The sequence below is a fragment of the Prinia subflava genome, chromosome 1 (genome assembly GCF_021018805.1).
Source record: "Prinia subflava isolate CZ2003 ecotype Zambia chromosome 1, Cam_Psub_1.2, whole genome shotgun sequence".
Taxonomy (NCBI): domain Eukaryota; kingdom Metazoa; phylum Chordata; class Aves; order Passeriformes; family Cisticolidae; genus Prinia; species Prinia subflava.
This window is the reverse complement of record NC_086247.1, coordinates 118843264-118855285: the sequence shown is the minus strand read 5'-3', so window position 1 is coordinate 118855285 and position 12022 is coordinate 118843264. Positions and strand designations below refer to the sequence as shown.

Here is a 12022-nt window from a genome sequence, read left to right as displayed (position 1 = left end):
GGTGTCACTGTGTGCACGAGGAATGTGCTGCTGCACACCACGACCTGCATATGCGTGTCATGATGTGAGTGTGATCCTCTTCTTGTCTCCTCAATGTATTCAATGTTTGGAGCTTAAATAAACTCATCAGTTTGGTGCTACCTATATACACTTTGCATATAAGCATTTAAGTCATTAATAAATATGTCAAATATAACCTTTGGTTAGAAAATAGATCCATGTAAGAGATCAGTAGATTTATAAGAGATTCTAGATGCATTTCATTAAGAAAAGTGTAACTACATTATAAAAATTTACACCATCAAGGGACAGTCATGTTTGGCATTACAACTCTGGTTTACTCAAACATCAAATAGATGAAGCATCTTATATTGAAATGCCAAGTTAATATCCACCCTTCATCGGAATTTGATTTTAAGGCAAAATGACCCTATTGCCCATGGCTAACTTAAAAATCCCCAACAAAGGATATTTACTCAACTGCTACACAGCAGATGGGATTAAGAACTCTATTCCCAAATAACTCCTGATTTAGGAAATCTGCATTATAAGACATAAAATTTTTACAATACCTTTTCCCATCGTTAATTTTTTTCCTCTGAAATATTTTTTACATGAAGTCTTTTATATACAATTCACACACCATTGTCAAGTCTAATCTTTAAAAATACAAGAAATGCATTTGGCAAATGGGAAGGCAGAACACACACCAAATTCACAGCTCAAATGTTGCTAATGAGAAAGGCTCTAGTACAAAGCATGCCACTTACTTCCCATCTGTGTCTGATGCAGCTGCATAGTGCAGAGGTGTACAACCCCTCTCATCAAGGTCATTCACACTAGCTCCAGATCCCACAAGGGCAAACAGGCACTGATAATTACAATTGGCAGCAGCATAATGGAGTGGAGTTCTTTAGTACACATTTAAATAAAAAGTACAATGGTAAATAACAGCAAAATAATATTATAGAGACAGAAAAAGCAAAATAAAGTGAAACTTAAATCCTTCTTACATTTTTAAACAAGTATTTGTGATGAAGAATGCACCATTACAGTACTAAAGAAGAGGGCCATTTTTTAGGGACTACTTAACAATGCTGAACAATATATAGTGGATTTATTTGCCAGCCAAAATAGGCACAAAGTTCATATTAAAGGAAGCTTTATGTGAATTTTCTTGTGTAAACTTAGAGAAGGAAATCCAGTTTACGTTACAAATACTATTTTCTGTTAAGTAATTTTAAGCCACATGGAAAAATATGGACAAATCAAAAACTGCACAATGACTAATAATAGCACAAATGAAATACAACAATTGTACAAACAGACATTTTTAATAAACAAATCACAATTTTGCCCAAGAGAGAGGAAAACATTAATATTTATTTTTATCTATACTGACATAGCAGAGGCACTGTTAAATATACCTTGTCTTCTTGTACCAAAACCATGAAATATTAGTACTGATGTATAATCTCAGAGAAAACTTATCCCAGTTTCAAATACATAAACAATTCTCTAAATATGCCAGTTTAGCTCAAATTTTAAAAACACCAATATGACTCAGAATTCCATTTTCTATTTTTAAAAAATGACTGCTGCTATAAATATTTTGGTTTTGAAGAGACAGGCTCTTTCCTCTCCCTTAAAACATGTTTTTCCCATTTGTCTCCATTTTAAACTAATATATTCCATCTGAAAAAATTGCTTCTATGTAACATGAACATTATAAACCAAATCAAAAGGAAACCCCAACTTTCAATGACAAAAGCTGTAACAGATAGTTGTTCCTTTCTCAGGAAACAACAGAAGTGGAATTTAAAGCAAAAAAGAACTTTGGATCTGTAACTTTTTCTTTAAGTCCTACTCCCACAAAATCATATTTTCCATGGTGTGATGTGAGATTTTACATGACTACTGATCCTGCCATCTAAACTTAAATAATCCTAAACTAAAAATAGAAATGAATGCCATTCCGAAAGAGTTCAGAGCTTACGCAGGGAAACAGAAAGGGATGGATATACTGAAAGGAAAAAGTTTAAGCAATTATAATAAAATACTGGGTATTTTAATAAAAGAGCTTAGAAATAGACACAGATTTATAGCTTTGACTAATATATTATTTGGAAAACATTAGTTATGTCCTTGGATGAAAGCAATTTAAACACATTAGACCTCTCATAAGGAAAAAAGATTCACAAAAATTACAGCTGAATGCGAAATTCAGTCTTTAAAAACAAAAGTAAACACCTACCTAACTAAACAGGATTACAAAATACGTTTGTGACTTTTGAGAACATATGCTGAAACACAGTTTATTAGTGACATCATATCATAAAAAAAATTTAAACTGGAAAACAGACTTGGCTACATATCAATAAGCTACTACTGCAACACTTTAAACAGCTCTTTCCAATATATAAATCTGGGATGTCTTACCTTCCAAATCTGTCCTTTTTGTTGAAGTCTGCACCAGTATTTAGCAGAAGATTTAGGCACTCCAAATTCCTATTAAATTAATACACTATTACTTGTGATTGCAAATTTTATTTCCTTAATATTGGCCTCTACAAATAACAGAACTGCTATGCATGTACATCTCATATGTTAGTTTTAATGGAATTGAACCACAGTGTGGATTTTTGATATATAAATTTCTGTATGTAAAATAGATTCCATAATTTCTGGACCAAACCAATAAAGAATATAAATTATTTCAAGACCACATATATAAATTTAATTGATACCAAATAGCATGCATAAGCACATAAACATGAACCTAATTCATTTAAAATATTCAATTCTTATAAACAAACAAACAATAACACCTGAATGTCACATGCTTTTGTTACCAGGATTCCAGCACCGGGGCAAGATTTTACTGCAAATATTTAAGGCCAAATGTAAGTTTAAACATTTATATTTTACTTTTTAGTGTAATCAAATTTCAATAAAATATGACCATCATAATAGAGATACTATATTGTTTATTGTTTAAACACTATTTTTGGTAACTTTCCTAAACTAGAGATGAGTGAGGGAATGTGTCACAAATTATTCAGTTTTTATACGAAAAGAGAGCATTTTACCCTTTATCACTTGCAGCAAGGATGTATCTAGCAAGTACTTTTGACTTAGAATGATTATGTAACAGTATTACTTAAACAACATTCAAACAGAAAAATGAAAATATCAGTATCATAGAGTTCTTGTGTCCCACAAAGTGTATCATGAAATTTATTATGCAATTCTTCCAGGCAATTTTGAGTAGCTGCTATAGAAAACCTACAATACAATAACAATAATCAATATGGATCACAGCTCAAGTGATGAGCAAGTAGTTCTGACTACTTCATCCACCTAAACTCTGGAATTTAATTACTGCTTTTAGTTTATTTAGACTGACCTTCTATTTATGGTTTAGTAAAAACAAATTTCCCAAAATTGCTGTTCCTTATCTCATGTCCCACAGTGATCTGAGGTGGGCATGCCATCTTTGAATGCTGTAAATTCTAAAAATTCTTTTCAGCATCCTTGGGAAATTAAAAAAAAAAAAAGAATCAGTTCATCCCCAAACATAAACCTAAGGTAAGGCTGATGATACTTGGACACTGTACACCAGCAATGACTTATTAAGCTGAACAGTTAATTAACTTTTTGTTTGCACATGGAATCCACCTTGAAATTATTTTCATGTTTACGTAAGTTCCAAGGGGAGAGGGCAGGAAAAACAGAGCAGAGACAATAGAAAAAAAGAACAAGAATGAACAGCGATTGAAAAAGAAACACTGAATCTGAAAGCATGAATGCTTTCTTACACACCCTCCAGCTGCAGCTGCATGAAGACAAGTCCTGCCAAAGTCATCTGGCGTGTCAATGTCAAAACCTACAAAGCAAATATTTTGTAAAATCATTATGTAACATCACCTTTCACAAAACTGCTGTCATCTGCTGTTAAGAGAAATGCCTGCTAAGCAAACTTAACAGCTATCTGCAAAAGAGCACTCAAGCATTAAAAATTACTTCATTTGAAACGTCCCTGCTATTTACAATGTTTTGAAAAACAGGCATTTAAATAGAACGGAAAGGGGTAAGGTAGAAGACAAGTAGCTGCACGGAGGCTTTCTCATTCTATTTACCTGCTAATATTTCAGTGCCATTTACTATTGAATATAAGATATATGCAGGTGGTATGAAAATTGAAGAATATGCTAGAATTTATCATTGTTGTGCAGAGACTTTTTGGGACTGTCAGTATTACCAAATATAAGAGCTACTTAAATTTTATTCTTGAGTTTAGTGCTTTAGTCCCAAAGAAAGAACTTTACTGAGTTGGAGTGATGGCTGCAAATAGCAGTTAATTACAGAGGAGCTCCTTGCAGAGCACTGTAGTTTTCTCTTTCCGAAAAGGCTCAGCTGCGGAACTTCAAACCCAAGATCACAAACTATAACTGCGTAATTCCGTATCTAACCATATATTTTGACAGAAAGATTACTATTTAAATCAGGTTTCAAAGCTACATTTTTGTTTTGAGAAAACTACTATGCTCTCAGTAGAATTTTGCTCTTTTGTAATGCAAGTGATTTACTAAATCTCCAGTTGTGGTACTTGGGAATGCTGGCATTTTTTTTTCTTTTTAAGAACTGTTCAATAACAATAGATAATGAACACCACAAGACATGTTATTCAAGAACACTATTATTTCAAGACTGTTTTCCTACTCCATATCCTCTAAAACAGGTTTTGTATGCACCACTATGCTCTTATCCCATTTCAACAGGGAATGCTCTACAGCAAATAATTTAGGAGAGTTTACTAGTTTGGTTTGAAGAATAGCCTTTGATGCCTTTCCACATGCCTACGTTGCTTGTCTACCATCACTAACGAATTGAATGTCATTCAGTAATGGGACCGGGCAGACTGGTGACATTTTGTTAAGGTTTGCACACAAATATTAATGAATATAAAAATCAGAGACCTTTAATTTACATAAAAGAGACATCTCCCAATCCCAAAAAGGACACATATTCTGCACATACCAAGCTCCACACCAAGAGCAAATCCTAAAAGCTCTCAGCAGTATCTAGTCTTTCTAGCCTGAAGGCTGAACATACTCTTCAAGTCCTTATCTGCTCCAGGCTAGATTTGCAACCAGGTTTTCTCAATTCATGTAAAAGTCACAGAAACCTCTTGCAAGTCTTCCACATGATTTCCTTTGCCATACTGAACCTCCAGTAAGGGCACAGCCAGCACCACAGCATGTGCAGGAAGGAGAAAGAGCCAGTAGCTCTCATTTTGAACACATCCAATTGAAATATTGTCAAGTGTTGGACAGTTCTTTCCTGAAGTGAATCCTTGCAAGTTTGCCTGTGACAAACTTGTGTCACAAACGTGTTGTGTTTACGACAGTAAACAAAAAGCCTCACCAGTAGGTAGCTTTAGTTATATTTTTTAGTTCTTCTCCCAGGCTTCCCTAACAAACTGTATAAAGCTGGGGAAGCAACTTCTTCCTCTTCCTTTTCTCCATCTCTCTCCTCCCCACTTAACTTTTTTCAAAAAACATTAAGTGCCTTCAGATTAATGCCGAACCATTTAGTTTATTCTTATTCTTCTGTTGTAGAAGCTTCATTTGGATAAATCTACTTTCTCAGAATTGCAAGGGTTCAAAGAGCTCAGAATTCACATAAGATTCTGGCCAACATAAGAAGTAATGACCTTCCAACAACTACATCGTCAGGGAGGAGCCAAACATCAAAAGAAAAGCGCTGTTTGCATTGCATTTGATTAACAACGTGTTACCAATGCAACAGTTCCTTAATATAGCAGCCCACAGAGTCTTCAGAGCTATTAGGTGCCCACTGCAGGAATAGATAGGAATAGACTGATCTGTATTAAGCTAAAGACATCATGGAATGGAAATTGAATGCTCCATGAGGTAATAAAAAAAGATTATCAATCTTTCTCCTTGAAGTTTAATTATGGTCTAAACCAGTCATCTCATCTCTATGGCCAAATGCACAAACACAATATTAAAGAAATTACAAATGCATTATTAAAGTTTGGATGAAATTTTTTTAAACTAATGTCTGCAAAAGTTTGCATTCATTTTAACTATGGACTGTCCATTAAAAAACAAGCATTGGCCCCAAGGTACTAGTAAACTATAAGGATTTCTATGTATCACTAAATTAAGATTTAATTAAAAGCTATTCTGTGAAATAAAAAATTAGGTACAAAGCACTTTGTAAAAATTTAAAAGAATATCTTACCTGATGAGAGGAGCTTTCTGCAGCAGTCTGAAAATCCACTTAATGCTGCCAAATGGAGAGGAAACATCCCATGTATACCCCGCCTAAGATACACCATAATCAGGTATCACAGTTTCATTACAATTAAAATAAAACAAACATAATTGTGTGCCAGAGTGCACATGCATGGTGGATTCAGCAAGTCACCTAATTACAATACTGAGCTAACTTCAAACATCTTAAACACTTCCTTCCAAGCTATCAGCATGCAGTATCAGTGCAACTGCCTATTCAAACTTTCAGGGCTTTTACTTCAAATGCATTACAGAAACCTCTATTCCTCTTTGTTTTGGTACAAAGTGAGATATACTGACTAGCTACTTACAAGTATAATACAGGATAATAAACAAAGTATTTCCTATTGTAAATTGAAGATGATATTAAAAATTGTACTAGTTCTGTTAACCTAATAAATACACTTCTAAATTATGTCAGCTTGCAATCATGTCAATAAAGTTACCTACTTTGCAGTGTCAGCACCACTCGTAATCAGAGTGTTGATTAATAGCTCATGGCCATATCTAGCTGCTATGTGCAAAGGGGTATTTCCATTCTTATCTTCACAGTCTATTTCAGCTCCTACAATAAAGAGTAATTGCTAAGTAAGGGTATACATAGGCATACAGATACTTTGTTAGAAAAACTGCACTGATGATCATTCAAGCAACATTATTAATTGTCAGTGGCTGACCAGTTTGGATTTAAAACCTATATAGATTTCAGTGGCAGAGAAAAGCATTTTAGTATGTAACCTTATGGGACAAACTCTCTACAACCTGGGTTATGGAAAACAAATATGTATATATTCCTTCATTCTAAAAAAGAAATGGTTCATCAGTGTAACTTATCAAACTTTATAAACAGATATGCCAGACTCCACCAGTATTACTGGACGTGAAGAAAATCCACCATGTTGTTAGCAATACAAGAGGATGAAAACATCCAAACTGGAAAGCTTATGACAAAAATACTCCCTCCTCCTTTTTTACCATTTTGAATGATGGTTTGGGATCTTGAAAATCTACCATGAATTGCTGTCATGTGCAAAGGTGTTTTCCCATCTTTACTCTGGAAAATAAAAAAAAAAAATCCTATGTTTACTTATAGCCAGTAACAGCAATTAATCAGAACTGACAAAAAAAACCCCAAACCAATCAACAAAAAGGACATTTCTTTCTTCTTTTCTCTCTACACTCCATCCTTCAAATTGTTTCTATGCACTTTTGCCAGACAGATGCTGGCAATGACAAGTCAGCATGACATGGCAAGCTTTTCACAAGAGCTGCTCTTAGTCACTCCTACAGCTGCGAGTGACAGCTCAAGGATGCCCACTCACTCACACTTATGTCCATAAGATAATAACTCTCAAGAGAATGATGACAGCACACAATTTCAGCAACACATCTATATCCAACCTCTCCCCTTCCCAAGGCTAAAATGAAACAATGTTTTAAGTTTGTTTCTTGAAAGACAGTAGCTGTATTTACTAGAGAGGTTTACACATTATATTAGAAGACGAAACATTACAAAGTTCATGTGTTTCCTGGAAATTTCTGTAAAGTGATGTTTGTAAACCATTTATCATAACCCACAAGTAATCCTAGGGTAGAACTATTCAACCCTACTAGGTACTATACATCTGAAATGTACACTTAAATGTGCACTTAGGCATTCACCCAGTACAGACACACTTGAAACAGGCCAACAACAACGCATAAGGAAACTTCAATTTTTAACAGCTCAGTCTCAGTGCATTTACAGACCCATTTTTTCTGTTTCTATTACTCTGGAATGATTTTCCCCTTATACTCATCACAAGTAACGGGAAAGCTTTACTGCAGAAATAAGTTCCTACACATGCACTCAAAAATGCAAACATGACACAAAAAGTCAAAGGACCCTTGAAGGCACACGAATACTGCATCCATGTTTTCAATGATAGCTTTGAAGAGTACGAAATGTTCATAAAATACAAGTTAAATTAGACAATGATGGTAGGAGAACATATGATGTGAATGTTTGTATTGAAATATCACAAATTGCTGTCATATGCAAAAATGTCTTCCCATATTTACTCTCCTTTTGACACCAAATGGACACAGTTCTATGGATGTGATACTGAAAAGTCTGCTGGAGACCCTTTTAGGGATGGATATGGAATTTTTCATTGCATCACTGCCTGAATGGCATAACAACATAATTATGTGAAACACTGTCTTCTCAGACCTAGATTGAAAGAAATAACATACATGATAAGGAAAGCAAATTTATCTCCAGATCTTCCAGCTAGCAGATTTTATTTCTGTCATTGGAGGCCCTAAGAAAAGGCCAAATAAAATCACCATAAGTGACAACTTCCACAAGCAACCTCTGTGCTCCAATTTTCTTTCATCTTTCTCCCTACAGTTTAGTTCTCATCTCTTTATCCAGCCATTAACAGTCTCTGTGTCCAATTACTTTAAAACAACTGTTAGACATCTGGTGACTTTTCCCCTCACTTCATCCTTCTTTAACCTGAAGAATCTATATAATCTAATAATTTAAATAAAAATGATCATATAAAATAAGCTTACTGAAGTAATACACAGAAGAATTTCAGAGCTCGTATGAAAGTAGCCTGCAGTCTCACTGGCTTAGATGGGATAAATCTGTATCTCATAGGAAGGCTAATGAAGAGGAAGAAGATGGAGCTGAAACAACATAGATCTAATAATGCACCTTACAAAAACATAAGAATAACTTAAGGTGACAATACTAGAAAGTGAAGAGCACTGTAGTTAAGCAAGAACCCTCACAAGAAAACTGTAGTAAGATCTTGCAAAGAACAGCGAAACAAACTACAGAATAGTTTTCTACTTATAAATGAAAAAACACAGTATAATCAGTAAGAGATTTTTAGATTTACTCTGATCAAATTTACTTAATATTGCACTTAACATAGATTTCTAAGACAGTAGATTTTATGAGAATGCCTCTCTCATGTCCAACAGTCTCAGGTTCCTTTCCAGTCCAGGAATAACACAACATGCAATTGTCTATCCAGATACAAACATAAGAACAGGTATAAAATTAAATTAAGACAATTCTCATGTCAAAGCTGAACTGTTAGATATAGGATTGCATTCATAATTCCCTTCTAAGACACTAGAAAAGGATATATAGGACCAGAACCAGCAGCCAAACATTTCTTTAAGCTATGAAATATCATGGCTCTATTAAGCAAATCACTGTTTCCTGAGATCCCAGGAGACTGGACTGCAGAAGCAGGGAGGTATCTTCTAAACTTTGCTTCCATTTCCCTTCTTTATGTCTTTGAAGTCTTTTCTCTAAATATCAAACCAACTACAGCTGTGTGATGTAATAAGCTCAGACAGGATCACAGCTCATGACAGGACAGCTATGGGCTAATGATAACTTTTGTTGTTTTCACTGAAACTCAGCTAATGTGGTAATAGGAAAGAAATCGCACAAATCTCCTCTGTCACTAGAGAAAATATATCCACAAAATACTTAGATCATAGCAAATTTGCTAAGAACAGTAATTGCTATTAGACAGAAATAATACACAGCACAAGGTGTCTTATTGAGTGATTACTCACATATTAACTGTACTCAGACTACTGAGCTTCACTGAGGGAGAGGAAATATGGGTCTATCATGTCACAGCACTCCTCCAAATGAAATCTCCCCCTAGCAACAATTCTTATGTTCTAGTACCACCAGTGGAAGTAAAAAACTTTTTCTATTTAGGTCACTGAATTTTCAAGCAGCAATGGGGTCTATAAAACAATTAATACTGTCCCATTACATACTCATTTCAATGTGTTCTTCCATGCATGGAAATCCTGAATAGTGAGGAGGGAGTGCTGCAGTAATGAACAATACTTAATAAGATTCACTGTTCTACAGTAGACACTGACAAGGCTATGAAAACAAGTAGGAAATTATGTCCAGAGGTGACAAAAAGCATAAAATATATTTCTACTGTTTTATTATCTTCTGCTATATAATTCCTTCTTAAGATAAGGCCAGTGCTCACAGATATGCACAAGAACTTCCCCTCTATCTCCCACCAAGAGTGTTTCCCTTTTGCTCTCCCCTCTAAGTCATCCACAGCAGGAAGCACTTCAATAGCACTGTCTAGTCTCACCTAGATTACTATCCACACCCACCCTCTTACCTCTAAAATCACAGGAAAAGTTGCACATGGGAGGAAATGATTGAATCAGCCTACACAAGCAATATAATTATGATGAAAAATAGATCTTATAGCCATTTTAAGAACTACTTTGAACTGCAGCCTCAGTATTTGGAAACTAAACAGGCTTGGTTTCAATAAATATTTAGTAAAAACACTCTAATTCCATCTCATTTTAAATCCACAATTCATTCTTAGTTACACAACATATTCTATTTTTTTAGGGATCACTCCTCTGATTAAACCCAAGATTCATCTTCATAGGCCTTTCCAGGGAAGTAGAAGTTGATTTAGAAATTACTTTCTTTTGCCTCAGTTCTTGCACTTTCCACAGTGCAAGTGCTAAGTTTTCATATGCAAAGTAAGGCTGTTTACGCCTTCAGGTGCAAATTTACAGGCCGAATTCAGTCACACTGGTATAAATTCACAGAAATGCTACTAACAGAATTACAACAGAAACACCTTGATGAAGAAAACCAGGGATAAATGCTGTTTTCAAGTTATAATTGCTTAAAACCCCTACACAGCCCTACTTGCTTAATTTTGCATTTAACTTCAATATGTACAAAATCAACACATTTTAATTATAATCAACCCATAGCTAAAGCTAATGCTGTTTCTGAAATGGAGCCCTGCCCACTTCTTTCTTCTGCATCACAAATATGCACAAAATCACAAACCCTTGCAGCCCTGCATTTAGAAAAACAGTAATTCTTGGCTTTTAATATTTATCATAGCATCACAGAAGAGTTTGGGTTCAAAGGGACCTTAAAGATCATGTGGTTCCAATCCTGCTAGCATGGGCAGGGTTCCACTTAACTAAGCAGCTAAAAAACCCATCCCACCTGGCATGGAACACTTTTAGGAATGGGGCATCCACAGCTTCTCTGGGCAACCTGCTCCAGTGCCTCAGCACCCTCACAGTAAAGAATTTCTTCCTAATGGCTAAAGCCATTTCCCCTTGTCCCATAAACCCATGCCCTTGCCCTCTCCAGCTCTCTTCCAGGCCCCCCTTTCAGGTACTAGAAGGTGCTACAAGCTCTCCTTTGCTCTTATTTGCCTGAGTAACACACAAATATAATCATTAGTATATTTAACATTGTGGGATTATTTTCATGGCAGACCACACTTTACTGAAAAATGATGTTTCAAGAATGTAGGACAAAAGTCAGCCAGCCCTGCACACTGAACACTCAGTCATATGCAGCCTGGGACATCCAGAGCAGAAAGCTGGCAACAAAAATAAATGGACTGTGACCTGGATATTTTAGGACAAGTTGGCAATAAACCCTGTAACACAGCTCCTTATTTCTGCAGGGCACTTTGGTGATGAATTTTTCCACAACTGAGTTATGTACATTTTCATTAAATGAGATGCATGTCTAAATATATGTAACAGTGAGCAGGAACATACATTTAGGATTTTTCCACATCAAAGAGTTTATTTTTAAAATACTCCCAAATTGGTTGGCCATGAGTTTTGTACTAATAATAGACATAAAATTGTATTTTGGA

General features: G+C 35.2%; 1 protein-coding gene across 3 annotated transcripts in view; it reads right to left on the bottom strand.

Annotated features, from left to right (window-relative positions):
• The window catches only part of ANKRD28 (ankyrin repeat domain 28), a 118478-nt gene that overhangs the window by 19400 nt on the left and 87056 nt on the right, over window positions 1–12022 (bottom strand). For all 3 annotated transcript variants that reach the window (XM_063409443.1, XM_063409433.1, XM_063409452.1), the window contains 6 exons: window positions 7299–7377; window positions 6774–6888; window positions 6271–6353; window positions 3823–3886; window positions 2440–2508; window positions 771–911 (listed from right to left, as the gene is read on the bottom strand). In XM_063409443.1, coding sequence (XP_063265513.1) covers window positions 771–911; window positions 2440–2508; window positions 3823–3886; window positions 6271–6353; window positions 6774–6888; window positions 7299–7377 — 551 coding nt within the window. The remainder of the gene's footprint in view (window positions 1–770; window positions 912–2439; window positions 2509–3822; window positions 3887–6270; window positions 6354–6773; window positions 6889–7298; window positions 7378–12022) is intronic.